We start from the raw sequence: 17157 nt of genomic DNA, 5'->3' as shown, positions 1-17157 counted from the left end.
TAAATGAATGCGATGCCGCCGTTTTAAGACATTTATATTGCCCATCCAAACCTCACATGACCATGTCCATTATTCACCAGGAACATTCTGCCCTGGAGGAATTTTAAAAGTGTCATTTTTCAGTTTTAAAGCAGGCTTTCAGCAAAAAGAACCCCTGTCTCCTCACCGAGAGAATAACAGTTATAGGTGGGAGGAATTACAGGCTACATTCCCCCAGGCTGTTAGTGTGTAGCTACTGCAAGACCATCCACCAGAGAGATTGCAAACCAACAATTAGTTGTCCTCAGAGGGAGAGAGTTTCCCGCTGGCTCTTCTGCCACTACATGATCAGTTATTATGTTGTTCTGTTGTGACTCGCCACCATTTTTCCTCAGAGGACATCGCTCTTTTATTCACCACTGTTTGATGTAAATCTCACCGCTCCAAATTCGTCTAAATGGCACGAAAAGACGGTGCCACTTTCAAATAAAGTGGCCTTTCAGTAGAGGGGGTTTTAGAGCCGCAATTAAATATTATTTTCATTTAAATGTCACCGCAATCCAATAATATTAGAATCACTGTCATAGAAAATGGCAGTCAAATGGCCAATAATGTATAATTCCGACGATAGAAGTACAATTTTCTGCTTAAAATTATATTTCTCTAGTTTATAAAAACTGATTTTCTGTTGCTGTTGTTTTCTAAATGCAAGGTTTTAAATGTGGAACATAACATTGAGTTACTCATTTTTTTCCTACTTTATATACTGTAACACAGCAGAGATAAATCTACCTGTCAGAAATACATTTAAACATGCGATTATAGCTGGAGCTTCTTGATATTTAAGATGTCAGTGTAGGTAATGGTTCCGCCATGGAGACCTTTCCCTTCTAAATGTCTTGTGATTTTTAATTTCTGTTTTTGTTTGAGGTTTCAAAAACCTAAAACATATTGCAAACAATTATTTATTGCAGCTTGTAACATTTCCTGTAGACATTTACAATGTTGTATATTACACTGAAATCATTTAGCCGTCACATTTGGAGAAACAGGAATGGATTCTGAGAATGTTTGACATTATAAAGCATAATTGGTGATATCAACTATTAATTATGAAGAATAGCTGAGTGACTAATTGTCACAGGTATATACCATATTTTCCACAGAGTTTGTTTTCTTTTCACTTTGAGGATATTTTGCTGTTAACCATTTTGCTGCTTTTTTCCATTACTGTGTTTAAACATACAGTATATACAGAGGCTATAAGAATGTGCAATATAGAGTGTCTTATATCCTTTTTTCAACACAACCTAGACAATCTGATAAAAAATATTGAATTTTCACCAACTATATAAACACATCTGAGCAAAAATTACTCAAAATGTTTAAAATCAGATTGAATTTATGAAATTTGGAAATACGTCACAGTTCAAAGTTCACTTGGTTTGTTTTTATGAACCAAGCAAAAGAAAAACGGTCTATTTTGTGACTTCTGCATAATTACTGCTACTTTAAATCACTACTATATTCACTTGATATAAAGTGAATGACCTGTAAACACACGCAGCACCGCAGCCTTTTTCTTAACAGTAGCTTTCCCCAAAAAATGTCTTTTCGTTTGCACCTTTTCTGTCTCGTTGGATTTAGCAAGCTAGCGTAAGCTCTGGTGTTGTCTTCTGAGCATGTGCGATTAGTGCACGAAGAGGGGTATGCGCCTGGGGGGATGGGGGGCAGATGGCAGTTTGATTGATGCATCACCATCCAATTGATTCATTCGGGCCGTTAAATATGATTGGATGTTATTTTTACAGGCCTCTCTGTTCCACTGGTGATTTAATATTTTTATTTCTGTGACAATGCATAATTGGTTACAATCGGGGTGTGAAGAGGATTTTAAGCAATACAGTAAAAAAAAAAAATCTAACTTGCTGCCATAAAGTATTTCAACACATACTTGATCCTGATTTGACCTGTTTTTTTTCCTCAACCCACCCTGCAGTGATCAGCATTGTTCTGATTTAGAGGCAGCACTTTAAGGCATTTATAACCTCAGTGAATGCACACGTCCCATTTTTTTCCTTCACATGATATGCTACGCACTCTCCGCTGGTCTCCTGAGTTACTCCTCAGTCGCCGCGATGATGCCGTATAGACTCTGAGGGTGATAGGTACTGAGAGTGTGCCCGGTGTCTGGGAATAAGATGAGAGAGGAGGAGAAGAACTGTCTCTGCTGGCCTGTGAAATATTCATCAAATGAAGCAGGGGCGGGTGAGGTAGTGTGGCAGGAGATGCAGAGGAGTCCACAGAGGAAACAACATCATAGTTCAGGAGGCACTTGGGAACAGGGGAAGTGCAACTCAGACCAGGGAGGAAGAAAATGTAGGAGGGTAAGAAATATTTTTTTATTGTGTGGTAGCTAGAGGTTAAAAACCCAAATATATGACAGATAAAAAATTCCCCTCACAACGCTGGAGGAGGTTTTATGATATTTTATCTATAAAGCAGCAGGTGAGGTTGGAGAGAGGCCGATGATAGCATATTGAGTTCTAACATTTAAATGGGTTTTTTCGACAACACCCGATTTCCTCAAGCACTGGGAAAAAGTTTGGCTAACATCTCCAGCTTTCTTCTCGATGGCAAATAACATTAGGAGGACGTGCCATTCACACTTAATCATTACACTGGACTTTACACAAGCCTGTGCTGCACCATGCTGTCATCCACGAGTCGATGCGCTCGACTTGATCTTGATCAATGCACATTAGTTTGACTTTGGGGCGAGAAGCACAATAGTTCTGCTTCTTTACATTTATGATCAATACAGGACATTTCACACAGTTTACTCTTTTTGGGTTAAAGATCCACATGACTTTCTTTGTGTTTCCTCAGTATTGCAGTTTTTTGTTTTCTTGTCGAAACACACGGGGCCATGCCTTTTTACATCGGGAAAGACCGAGCAGGAAAGGCAGAAGAAGCACACAGCGCGAGTTAAACATGAGACATCTTCACACAGCAGCAACTACGGTTGAAAACACCGAGACGACGAGGTGGATTCTACTGCGATAAACACACCTGGACGTTCAGAAGGACTTCACAATAATATTTCAGTGATTGTGAAATGCAACGACACAGACTGCAGTGTCTTATGACGCGTTACCACTATACAGTTCCAGCTTGACTCCACTCGGTTTGGTATTGTTTTCCATTTCTATAGTACCTCCTCAACGTGGGAGGAGTCGTCATAGCACGGCTGCATGAAACTGCCATGACGTCGTTTTATATGTGACATACACTCACTTGTGACTTGTAATGCAGTCATTTTGAGGTGAAACTGAATCATTAGACTCAATGAATTTCATCATGAACCTCATGATGGTGCCGTATAAGAGAATGTCACTGATGTTTCGAGTGTATTCTGAGTGGTTCAAGTATTTCATTTTGCTCGACCTCCAGAGGAAACTTTGGGTCAGGATCATAGTGGTGTTTTTAGTCTTTTTGTCTCGTCTCTCTATTATAGAAAAGCAGTTTTCTGTTATCCGCACTCTTTGAGGAGTCCTGCAGTTTCTTCTCTACCTATATTCACCCTCCTCTCATCTCAACCTTATTTTGACAAACACTGACTCGGGGTTTGATTCCACGTCCTGGATTCCTCGGCATCATTACTACACGCTCTCACTCACAATGTGCCTCTGGTTTTTCAGTCGCTGCCTATAGTTTGTATTTTCTCTTCTTTTTGGATTCCTCTTCCACCCAATTAGTGTGGTGAGTCAACGTTCCATTCAGAAGTGAGTATAGAGGAGTGGGTGGCCTGAGTCTTTTTTAACGTTTGTGCTGAAATCCTGTGTGAGATTTGGAAATTAAGTGTGATAGAGTTTACAGTGATACGGAGCTGCAGAGGTGTGTTTGACTCCACCCACGTACACCCACACCAATTTGATCTCCATGCCAATATACATGATCAATTAACCAAGTCATTATTTATTAATTTTACAGGAAATTAGGGGAGTTTTGATACTTAAAAATGAACATAGAACATTGTTATTTCACACATATCTTTTTGAGATTATAAGATTATGAATAATGACACTAGACCCAGGTAAATGTTTCAAATTGCCCAAAACTTTTATGACCAAATAAGTTCCTCACCTGCTTAAGTTCAGCATTTCAATATTGTCTTCATTGATATTATTTCCTGTGCTGAAACTCAAGTATTGTCATGTACACAGCGAGAGGTTACACTGTGCAGTGACATTTTTACTTTGCGAACTAAAGTAAAGTAAAATAAAATGAACAAACTTAACTCCAAGCATAGAAAATAAATAAAACAAAGCCGAGTGTTGTCAGAATGGAAGGTGCAATTTGTTGTGCAATACTGTCTCAGTGCTTAAGCATCCACAATGTGCAAATATTGATTATATTGTATAAATATAAATTATAAATTGACAGAGATGGAAAAGACCAGTCATAGGTTTTAATAAAGGTAAAGTTTATAATAAAGGTAAAGCTAAAGTCGACACAAGTACATTTAAAGATGTGTTATCAGCACATTTTGCACTTGCTGCAAAAACTCTGCCTCACTGTCAAATAAATAATGTTACAAAGTTCAATAGTTTTCCTCTTGTGAAGGTAAAATTATTTAGGAAAAGGTCAAAGGTCAGAGAACACACCAAGGAGCTGAACTCACTGGACCCAGGAAGAATATTTTCTCGTCTTCAAAGTGATGAGTGTTAAAATGATGGAGACAATGTTTTGACCAGAAACATGAGCCAAGAACATGGTGACCTTAAAGCGTTGGGGGGTGTTTGCTGTTTTATCACTGAAACAGGGGAACATTTGGACTGTGGGAAAGAATTCTTAATATCACAGCAATGTTATAGACATGGTTGGTGTATAAAAGGTGGTCACATCTGAGCTCAGGGGAGGCTATTTTGACTGTTGCTCCACTGCTGTGTAACATGTAAATGAATGTAAAATAAAATGAATAGCTTAAGCCTGCTCCACACTAGAGGATTTTCAGACATGGCGAATGTTGTAACCGTTGTGTTTTAATGCTGAGAAAGCACAGACTTGACAATCATGTCCAAACACAGGACCACACACGATTTCAGGGAGGAGATTCCAGGGATCACAGAAACTTGCATGATTAAACGTGACTTCAGAATATAAACAGACATTGAAGGAGGACTGTCGGTGTTGTCAGTTAATAGCTGTTGTGTGCGCGCATTGTTTTGTGCTGATAAATGCAAAAAACTGGCTGAGAGAAGACGGAATTATCCGTTTCTCGGTCAACTCGCTCTCATTGGTTACTGCGGGGTTCACGCCCCCAATCACTGTTCAGTCGTGAATATCAAACATGTTTACTTACAATTTGGGGAAGACTCTGACGCATGCGTTGACGTTAAAATCGCGTCTGTTAATCCCTCACACAACAGGATCATTTGTCAAGATAATCTGTTTTAAAATCTGACCAATTCTCCTCTGGTGTGGGGCAGACTGTAAGTACTTCACATCTGTCTACATTGTCAATTAGTTTCTCCACAACACAAACAACAAAATGTAAGAATAATACGTCAATAAAATTGCCTTTAAGCACAAGCACAGTACGTGAGTATCTTAATATTCTGAGTTTTTTTCCACCTCAGCCCACTAACATGGCTGCAGACTCTTCTTATTAATATTAATCCCTTCATGTTCAGAATGTGAATTCATGTATGAAGGCACTCAGTAAAGTGTGAAATTTTCCATTTTTCCCCGGTCAGATAAAAATCCTTGTTGAATTATGAGTCCTAAATTACATAACACACACACACAACAGAACGCAACTATGGATGTTTCTAAATGCCACTCGCCACTGGGCTGCTGTCGACTTGCTGTTGCATTTACATCGCAGTTCCCCCTGTGACGAGCATATAAACATGAACCATAATAACAGCGAAAGTGTCTGCACTTTCCCCAGACAGCTTTAAAGTCTCAGAAACCATCCCCGTAAAACAACAGAGCACTAATGGATTGAACTTACCCTGCTGAGACGTCTTTTAGTAGCTCGCAGTTTGCAAAACTGTATTAAGACCTTGTTAAATGGATGGCAAAGTGCAAGGATTTGTGATTTAGATATTCTTTCAGAATCAAGTGTTGCTGTGAAAACAGATCTGCATAGCGACGCGCGTAACGATTAGTGGCGGCACAGCTCTGTTGAGTGCTTTTCAATACATGGGAAATTGTGTGTGAGTGGCAGCTTTTATTGATCACGTAGCTCTGAAGATTACAGCCTGTGCAAACAGCAGTTCATGAGTAATGTATTGATTTCAGTAGAAAAAGGGGGGGTTTTGGCTTGTTTTTTTTTTTATTTACCTCTAGATGGTGGCTAGAGGTAAAAGATTATACTGTATGTGTCGCATTTCACAGCTAAACAGAACCTTGTTGCCCTTTGTGACACTTATTTGAACAATTACCGTCCCTTATGTCTCTTGTGTCCGCTGCAGGAAACATTTTCCATATGTGGGCAATGATTTATTCATTCATCATGACAAGTGGAACGTGCAGCCACAGTATATGTGCCGTGTGTGTGTGTGTGTGTGCATTATGCATGTTGAATGTTTTTTTTTAAATTCCTACCTCTGTTTCACCATTAACTATTAAACTAGTATGACCTAACATCACCTTCACATCTGCGTATCGATCAGACGCCTCTCAACATCAAACGCCCTTCTTGCACATTTTATGTCACTTCCACCCTCTCTGTACTGTAAGGATTGGTTTATTCATGAAGTACAGCGAGTACATGCACTGTATGATTTGACACATTTATGCTTTCATTCACGGAGACAGGGCGGCATCTTCGTGACAGCTGGGTTTCCTCCTACAGATGTTTATTTAGCCCCCGGGCTTCACATACTGTCACCATCACATGTGGTTGACTGTGCGGAGAAGGCCACCTGCAGCAGGTTGATAACTTTAGATCAGATAATAATAGAAACACTGGTGGGTGTGAACGTCGGCTTCCGGGGAGTTACAGAAGTTGGCACAGCCCCTCGCTCTTAATTATGATGTCAGAAAGGTGTGGGAGGAGAGGTTTTAATGAAGCAACACTTCTGAGACAAACCAGCACCTGGAGTACAGACCACGATGCGTGTGTCCTTGGATCCAGTCACAAAAACCACATCAGGAGGTGGTTTGAGTGTCCATGTGGCCGCATTTCTGACCATGCATGAATGAAATCTGTCCTCTTTCATTTATGTTTTTTTGCCTGCATGTTACTTAATTTGCAGCCACCTGCACAACATAAACACTGATGGCATTATCTTTCTAATGGTTAAACTCAGAGCTCTCCAGTTTGGAACTTAGTGTGGAGTGAGATGGGGGTGGGAATTGGTTAGTGTTTGAAAAATAAGATGTTAGTCCTATAAAGGAGATATTCCACTAAACCAAATAAATAGTTTTATTTTTGCCTTTTTCAGTTAAAAAAAACAGGCAAACTCTTGCACTTGAAACTTTCACTTTAATAAGCAGCTATTATGATAAATGATGTGATATAATGTGAAAGTGATGACTTTTCTCTGATTGGCTGATAGGTTGCTAATTCAAGACAGCTGTGTGGATGGACTACGCAGAGCAATCTGCCTTTGTATCATCCATTCATAGATTACTAATTTATGTGCGGTGTGTTTTATCACTTCTCAGTGTGTGTGTGTGTGTTATTGAACTTGCTCTGATAAACTCTTACTTCATGGTACAGTAGCGTGAGTAGAGCTTTGATTACCCTCCATTTTTTCTCTCTCTCTCTGTCATTGACGCCTTCACATACACACATACACAATCATGTCGACTTTGAATTTGGGGGCCCAAGCTAAACCTGCATAAAACACAACCTAGTAAAGGGTTTTACAACCATGGTGTTATTGAACATAGTTATATAATAACATCTAAATAGGTTCTCCCACATGTGTTTGTTGCTGTGGACTAATGTAATCAGCTGTTCTTGGCCCCCATCAGCTCAGGGGCCCCCGGTAATAGCCTGCATTGGCTGCCATGTTGTAAAGCCACTGCTGAGTTTAAGCTGTTTGTGATATGGTGGATAAATATCTCCTCGCCAAACTTGAAAACGAGGCGTCACAGGGAGGAGGGAAGAGAATGTTAGCTAAATTACTGACAGCAGCCTTAAACTAACGAGGCACCATTGCAAACCACCATACCACCGTGCCGCCCTACAAACAATCCCTCTGTGATTTGCCTTTCATTTGCCTTTCTTGATAGTGCAGAATGTTTTTTTTTCCCGCTGCTCAGATTGATGTTTGCATCAACGGACTTCACATGATGGATGACTCAAATGTTTAAACTGCCCTTGGCAGAACCCAAACTCTGTCTCAACAACTGTGTGGTTTGTTTTGTTTGCTTATTTGTTTTTTTAAACCGTAGATATAAGGTTTTGTGCCGTAGTGTTGAAAAATAGCCTGCTCCAAACTACCCTTCAACTCACTCACTCATTCACTCACTCACTCACTCATAGGTTCATGTGACTCACACGACACTAAAAGCTCTAAAGCGAGATTAACTCTCCGCTAAAGAAATCTCCATATTAATTAGGTTTCCTTCTATTTATGGTCTGCATGAAAATGTCACGTGGGCTCTTGTGATTTACATTTTCTTACACAGCTCCAATCTGACAATCGGTGTCTTGGCATCTCTTTAGATAAGGCTACATTATTCCTGGCTGGGATGTGTTGGTCTCCATGGTAACATCAGAGTCATCATAAGTGCAATAAAGAGCATTCAGACAATCACCATCAACTCACTGGCTTTGATTGTGTAACCCACAGAATTCCTCATTTCTCTCTTTCTTTCTTTCTTTCTTTCTTTCTTTCTTTCTTTCTTTCTTTCTTTCTCTCTCTCTCCTCCTTTTCTCTCCTCTCTTTCTGCCAATCACGCTCCTTTCTTCCTCGTAATATTTTGCCACGCAAACACATTTTTTTTTGCACACACTCTCACATATAAATGCATATATGAGAGACAAACACTGACCCCCGGTGGAAGCTCGCTGTTAAGCTCACTAACGTGATGAGGGATGGCACTTCACCTCTTGTAATTTCATACCACGGTGGAGTGCTGTATTTAATGCTATTTTACACTTCTGTTTAAGCACATTTTGGTGTCAAACATTGTACTTTCTGCTCCTCTACCTTCATCTGAGCGCTTGGCTTTTAAAGATGTGCATTCCAAATCAAAAAGACAACTTTACAAATGACTTTTGAACCATTTCTTTCTTATTCAGGTGGTTCAGGTTTAATTAACAGAGGCTCAAAAATGTTTTTTGTGTTTAGAAAACTTATATAAATAAAATGTCTCATGTGTCACAGGTCTTCACTCGCTATGGGAAGTGTTACACCTTTAATGCAGCAGGTGATGGACGCTCTGCCCTCATCACCACCAAGGGAGGTATGGGTAATGGACTCGAGCTCATGCTGGACATTCAACAAGATGAATATCTGCCAGTCTGGGGAGAAACAGGTGAATGGACCATCATTTACTTCAACTCAGAGCTGATTATCTGTCACACTCCAGCAGTGTGTGTATATATGTGTGTGTGTGTGTGTGTGTGTGTTTGTGTTAATCCCTCAGAGTGTGAAACTCAGAGGAAAAGAAACTCTTCCAAGTGTCTGGACTCACTAGAGAAATAACTTTGTTACGTGTGTTACACACTGATCTCCCCGTCTTCATCTTCCTGCAGACGAGACATCATTTGAAGCTGGGGTCAAAGTTCAGATCCACAGTCAGGATGAGCCGTCCTTCATTGACCAGCTCGGGTTCGGAGTGGCACCTGGGTTCCAGACATTTGTTTCCTGCCAAGAGCAAAGGGTACAAACCTTAACTGATAAAAAAAAACACATACACACACACAATTATTGATGAATAATTGAAAAATAATTGTAATGATTGATCATTAATGATCATTAATCCAAATGATAAGAATATCTTCCTAACATTTAAGGAGCTACAACCAGAGAATGTTTAGCTTTTGTAGTAACTTATTTGGTTGGTTATCAGTTATTATCAGTATTAATAATTACACAATAGTTCACTAACAAGACACTAACACTAACTGTGTGTATGAGCGCTGAAAAAACTGATATCAAATAACTGGCAATTTTTTTTTTTAACAATCTAATTACTTCAAATAAGAGGATTCTTGTGTTTATGTGATTCATAAAATGTGACCTGAATATGAATTGATTAATTCACTGATGTCATGATGATGAAAATAATTGACAGCGGTGGAGTAGGTCAAAGTTGAAGTGTTTCTATGTTTACATAACAGAGTTACTTGGCTATAACTTGGTAATTTATTAACAGCCATTATCTTTTTAAAGTCACATGTCTATTTTAAAACCCCTCTCTATTTTACACGAGTGTAGAAAAATGCTGAATTGTTTTTTATTTGTAAGATTAATTTCTCCACATCTGGCAGATTATACTGCTTTTGACTAACGAAGCATTTCATTTTTTATTCACTCTTGTATTCGAATTTACCGTTTTCATTTTTTTAAAGATCAAAATAAAACAAATTTATTACTGCATATAAAGTTCCTGACTTTAAAATATTGGGAACAGTAATTAATGATGTATTCATGTTTTCTTAACAGTTTTTTATTATTGAAACCCGAGGAAAACTACGGAAAATATAAAAACTTTTCCAGAAAAGTTGGTATATTTTGTCAAAATGCAGTGTTTTAACAGTGATGTACGATGTGTCGCCATTGCAGCTGATATATCTGCCTCCGCCGTGGGGAGACTGTAAGGTGACGCCCATGGATTCAGACTTCTTTGACAGTTACAGCATCACAGCCTGTCGCATCGACTGTGAAACGCGCTACCTGGTGGACAATTGCAACTGCCGCATGGTGCACATGCCTGGTAGGAACACACACACACACACACACACAGGGCTCTCAAACTCAAATGACCTGAGGGCCACTGAGTATCTAGTCTGGTTAGGAGGGAGCGGATCAAGTGAAAAAAAAAAAAAAATGATACTGCAAAATCTGTGGCAATAATCTATAGAATTTCAAAATAAAACTGTTAAACTCTGGATGTCATGTGACTTGGTTTGCTTACGCCACCATGTTGGCAGGAAAACCTTACAAAAATGAACGTGCCATGTTTTCCAAATTATTTAGAAATAATTGTACTTTTTGGTCATTATAACATTGCTAAAACAACAAATGAAAGACTTTGGCACTGGTATATATTCTGCCGCTTATACAATATATACAGTATATCTATGGATCTCCTGCCAAAGTGGCATTGTTTTTGTTGTTCTTTTGAGCGTTGCATGATGTTACTGCGTGATATCAGCTACCAGAGTTACAGCAATCATGCACTTCGACAAGATGCAAAGCAGGAGGACATTTTTTGATATGAGCTTGTGTTGCTTTGGCTGTAGGCGACGCTCCGTACTGCACCCCCGAGTTGTACAAGGAATGTGCTGACCCAGCTCTCGGTAAGAAAGTCTCTGTCCACGTCTGTGGTGTTAGCTCTCTGAGGAACAGATTCATGCCAGACACCACAAACACGCACACACATGCATTAAACCTTCACAGCAACACTGAGCTGCTCCAAAGGTCAAAGGTCATTTCTTCTCTCTCTGCAGATTTCCTGGTGGAAAGAGACAATGACTTCTGTGTTTGTGAGACGCCGTGCAACATGACCAGATACAACAAAGAGCTGTCCTTCGTCAAGATCCCCAGCAAGGCCTCGGCCAAATATCTTGCCAAGAAATACAACAAATCTGAGCAGTACATTAAGTAAGTTGTAAGTAGACATCCAAAATGTGTAAAACTGTGATGCCCAAAGGGTGGGCCACAGTCTCCCAGTGGGCCATGAGGGCACTGCAGCTGGGCTTTGAAAGGTCAGATATAAATAATAGAAATTATTTAAATTTTAGGTTTTTTAATTAGGTTTCCACTAACCCTAAAATATGTATAGATGAAAGTTAATTGAAATAATTAAATTATTAAGTTTGCAAAACTGGAATCTTGGGTCGTCTACAAGTATGTATTTTTTTTTCAGGAAAATTAACTAACTAACCACTTTTACTATATTAAGATTTTGGTGGGCCATTGAATACTTTCCAAATTTATTTTTTTTAGGTCTCCCTATTTAACTTTAGAAACCATATTTACAAATAATAAATTGTGTTTATTCCATTCAAATTATATGCACCTATAAAGAGATACTAAGTGTTTCTTAATAAATAATAATAACTGAATTGTGTAGTTGTAAAAATTACCATTCATGTTGTGACTGACTTGTTTTTTTCCTCCACAGGGAGAATATCCTGGTTTTAGACATCTTTTTTGAGGCTCTCAACTACGAGACGATTGAACAAAAGAAGGCTTATGAAGTGGCTGGACTTTTAGGTACATTATTATTATTACTTCTGTTATTTTACAGTGCATGAGTTATTTGCCTGATATTTGATAAAATATTCCATTTCTTTTTTTTTATCCCAGGTGATATTGGTGGTCAGATGGGACTCTTTATTGGAGCAAGCATACTCACTATTCTGGAGCTGTTTGACTACTTTTATGAGGTGAGACTTCTCTCTCAAAGAATTAAGAAATTGACATACAAGTCACTTTATATGCGCATAGCATCTTTATTTGCTTATTCACATCAAATGTGAATAAAACATGAAATAAAAACGTTACAAGACTCAGTAATACCAGTGAGATAAAAGAGCTCCACTCATCAAGACATTAAATAACTGAAAACAACAAAGTTAAACTATAAAACTACATAAATAAATAAAAACAGATAATGTACAATTTTACTTGTAGTCTTACTTGCATACAATGTAATTAATGTACTTTAAACAGAGATTTAGCTGCCACTGAGAATAATGGGGTCAAGTCTGCTGTGATTGTCCTGGGAATTTTCACAATCTGGAGGGATTTTCAGTAAAAGTTTTCATAAGAAAAGATGTACAGATGCCGATCCTTTATATGGGTGGATTCCATCAGTGTTAGCCTTGGATTTCATGAGGCCAAACAAACAAACAAACAAACAGTGACACAGTACTGCTTATTGTAGGCAGGTGAGAGTGGACTGAAAAACAACATTTTGACCTTCATGTTGGAATTAAGCTTACAAAAAATACAATTGAATAGTTCCAGTGTGGAACACCCCACCATGCTTTACAGCTTTAAGAGGATAACAAAACATTTCAATACAAATATTTCATACAAACGTGTGGTTATAGTTATATATAGGCTGCACCATTCACCATGGGTTGCACCATGATTCCCAAACTGGGGTACTTGTACGCAAGTGATGTAGGGGTTAACAAAGACAAAAACAAAGCATGATTTGCAAACATCCTGGTTACATTTTGAAACAGGCAGATAAATTGGCATAATTCTGCCAAACATTGCAGTAGATTTCTTAAAAACAAAAAGGTAATTGGTCTATTTGGTGAGAAATAAATGACTCTGAGAGATTTTTTCATTTGATGTGAGATTTTATTTCAAATGTCTGAAGGGGTACGGGTTTGGGAAGTGAGTTTGGGAATCACTGGGCTTCACACATACAAATAAACTGTGTGCTTGTATGTTGTAAGTGTTGGTGACCTTCACTGCTCTGTTCTTCTCCTCAGGTGATAAAGTACAAACTGTGTCGCTGTTCCGATAAGAAGCACAACAACACTGACCAGGGAACAGTCCTGAGCTTGGACGATGTCAAGTGTCATGTCAGTAATTTTCACTAGGCCTCTGCAGCTGTCAGGAGGAGGAGGAGGAGGAAGAGGAGGAGGAGACGCTCCCTCATCTCTGAGCGGCTTCGTGAACTTTGTTCAAAGCCGTTTTGCCGGAGCAGACTTCTGGGGCGACAAAGCGTCTGAACTGTGCCTGGTGAAGTAATGTTTTTTGAGCAGCGACGAGGTGGAAACAATACGTGGTTAAAGTGAGGACACAGCCACACAAACATCTGGACAGCAGACTCAACATGTGACAGATTCAGTAAATCATGGCATGAAGGTTCATCTGTATTCAGTTAAACTGTGGTGTCAGTTTGAAGGAGATTTTTGTAAAATAATTTTATGTGACAGGGTTGTTGTCCTGAAATGTGCATGTCACCACTGTGTATATATATATTTTCAGCCCTAACACTTTATATTACAGGTCTGGACTTTCTACTTATCTGCACACAATGTTCTGATAAGTTTCCTGAAAGTAGTCACATAATTTCCCCGTTAATTGAGGTCACAAAGTTGGTTTACTTGCAGTGAAGCCAAAACTCACCAGTAATTACCCCGTTTTTCACCAAAGGAACTTTTCTCCTTTACCCGGGAATTTGAAAAACGTGGGTGCGTTTCCATCAAAACTACCTGGGGAAAAACTTTCCCTTGACCCCAAACTAGGGACTTTTCAGATTACCAGGAACTCTAAGAAGAACTCTAAGAAGAACTCTCTGAAGAACGTTAATTGGTGGAACACATTTTGCAGCTGTTTCCATGTTGCCAACTTAGCGACTTAGTCTCTATATTTAGTGAGTATTTAAACCCCTCCAGCGACTCTTTTTCAAAAAAGTGACAAGGCCTTTTCTGGTCTTATTAGAGACTTTTGGAGACTCTGACATGAAAGCACGTATCGTTCTAAAGGTCTGTGTGAATAATTCGGATGCGAATTATGACGCACCCTCCCATGCACATACTGTGTGTCTGCCACCAGAGCAGAAACAAACACGATGAAGCGATCGGCCGCCGTGTTAAATGTTTTGACTGTACGTCATCAACAACACTCTGATTGCGACAAGAACGCAAACCACACCGATTACTGGGAATTCTTTTCTCCGGGTAAATAATAATGTCACTAATTATTAACACTTAACCTTTAAGAAATCAAAAACAGCAGACCTTCAATTCTAAGTGTTATCAATTTGTCTTAAACAACACATTTTCATTCTTCACTTGGTTACATATTTTTAATGATATCATTCCTTTGTTGTTAAATATATTTTTTCCCCCCTGTTCTTCCTGACGACTTTGTGAGCTGAAAAACATTTATTCAAGTAGACGTGGTTATGAAACATTTAAACAGAGACTAAAACCAGACCACACATGGATGTAGCATCGAGGTCAATCAAGTGAATTGACACTTGTTCTCATTTGGCAGTATGGTGCAGATATTATGGTGCAGATTTTATTCTCAATGTTCAGTGGGTAAAACAAACTGTACAGTGTGTAGTTGTGTCATTATCAAGCACAATCCTACCATCAGCTATCATTTCTTGTATATATTGCAATGACATTTGACAATAATATGAACGTATTTGCAAAGACTTACCTGTTTAATATTGTACTTGTTGCATTTATTTATTTAATACGGACTTGCTGTGTGTGTCTCAGTTGAGTTTTTGTGTACATATTGTAGATGGATTATATTTATCAAACGCAGTATTCAAGTATGCAGCTAATGTATTTATATTTTTGCTCTGTATTCATACGATAAGTGTAGGATTGTTGTTTTTCAGCGTCCACAGCATGAGGACATATAAAAAACCAAAAGACATCTCAGCTTAGTGTATATTTGTGCCTCCATTTTTCAAAATTTTCTTTGATATATGAAGTAACGGCTGTTTTTAGTCTGGTGATGTATGGATAAATAATAAACTTGCAGCAGTTGTGATATGAAAGATTAAATGCTAACTTACTGTATATGTAGCTTTTTTCCACATGACAGTCTCCTGTGTCGTCATTTAAACTGAGATGATATGAGCAATTAAAAAGCTGCGGTTAGTTAAAAAGTGTCACACTGGGTCGTCTTTTACAGTGTCACACTTTCCGCTAAACGGTGGAGAAATTGTGTACGATTATGCAGCATTTTCACTTCTTTACTGTGCATGTATTTATACTTAGCTGTTGCTGACTTGGTATAAACCAGTGTAGACTCAGTTATCTCAGAGTTCAAAAGAGTTCAAACTTTGTTACAATATTGACCCTCGTCAGAGGTCAAGTCATATTGACCTGGCTTTTCCTCCTCTGCCACCATTAGATCAATCTTTGTTGTTAAAGATTCCAAATAAGCAATGGAGTAAAAATTTGATACAGTGTGTTCTGTACGGAGCCCCTAAAGGGACACAGGGATAAAAAATGAAAATGAAACGTTTTTGTGCGCACAAGATACTTTCTGGTGCTCATGAGATACTTTCTTGTGCTTATGAGATACTTTCTCGTACACAACATAAAGTATCTTGTGCTCACAAGATACTTTCTCGTACGCACCAGAAAGTGCACAAGAAACTTTTTATGTTTAGTGCCTCCTGCTGCAAGGCTTTCTAGTGAGAACCTAGAGTTCTCACATACACATGAATAAGAAACGGTCAAAGTTTTGTGCTTTTTTGGACGTTTTCAAATTTTATAATGAGTGTTTATTGCGTGCATGGGCGTACAGTGACACAAAAAAATCGCAGAAATCTCTAAACAAACTCTTCTCGTGTCCACAATTTCCAACCTACACAGACAATGTTTACATCAAAACGTTGCTATGGTTGTCATCTAACCCTTTATTAAACTATGACAATTTTGTCAAATTTTGGACGACTTACTAAACTATGACATTTTTGTCAAATTTTGGACGACATACTATACTATGACTTTTCTGTCCTATTTTGGACGACATACTAAAGTATGACATTTTTGTCAAATTTTGGACGACATACTATACTATGACTTTTTTGATAAATTTTGGACGACATACTATACTATGACTTTTTTGTAAAACTTTGAATGACATACTATACTGTGACTTTTTTGTCCTATTTTGGACGACATACTATACTACGACTTTTTTGTCCTATTTTGGACGACATACTAAAGTATGACTTTTTTGTCAAATTTTGGACGACATACTATACTATGACTTTTTTGTCAAACTTTGGACGGCATACTATACTATGACTTTTTTGTCAAATTTTGGACGACATACTATACTATGACTTTTTTGACAAATTTTGGACGACATACTATACTATGACTTTTTTGTAAAACTTTGAACGACATACTATACTATGACTTTTTTGTCCTATTTTGGACGACATACTAAACTATGACATTTTTGTCAAATTTTGAACGACATACTATACTACGACTTTTTTGTCAAACTTTTAACGGCATACTATACTATGACT

The 17157-nt window shown here is 38.4% G+C and overlaps 1 protein-coding gene across 1 annotated transcript in view; it reads left to right on the top strand.

The window, feature by feature from the left end:
• LOC131469282 (acid-sensing ion channel 1-like) overlaps positions 1 to 13742 on the top strand; it is a 55009-nt gene extending 41267 nt beyond the window's left edge. The window contains exons 3-10 of the mRNA XM_058644278.1: positions 9333 to 9483; positions 9704 to 9831; positions 10737 to 10887; positions 11417 to 11473; positions 11624 to 11777; positions 12301 to 12392; positions 12486 to 12565; positions 13628 to 13742. Coding sequence (XP_058500261.1) covers positions 9333 to 9483; positions 9704 to 9831; positions 10737 to 10887; positions 11417 to 11473; positions 11624 to 11777; positions 12301 to 12392; positions 12486 to 12565; positions 13628 to 13738 — 924 coding nt within the window. The 3' untranslated portion in view covers positions 13739 to 13742. The remainder of the gene's footprint in view (positions 1 to 9332; positions 9484 to 9703; positions 9832 to 10736; positions 10888 to 11416; positions 11474 to 11623; positions 11778 to 12300; positions 12393 to 12485; positions 12566 to 13627) is intronic.
• The last annotated feature ends 3415 nt before the right edge of the window (positions 13743 to 17157 follow it).

Source organism: Solea solea, chromosome 11 (genome assembly GCF_958295425.1).
Source record: "Solea solea chromosome 11, fSolSol10.1, whole genome shotgun sequence".
Classification (NCBI taxonomy): domain Eukaryota; kingdom Metazoa; phylum Chordata; class Actinopteri; order Pleuronectiformes; family Soleidae; genus Solea; species Solea solea.
Note: the sequence above shows the minus strand (reverse complement) of the source record. Positions and strands in the feature narration are given on the sequence as shown.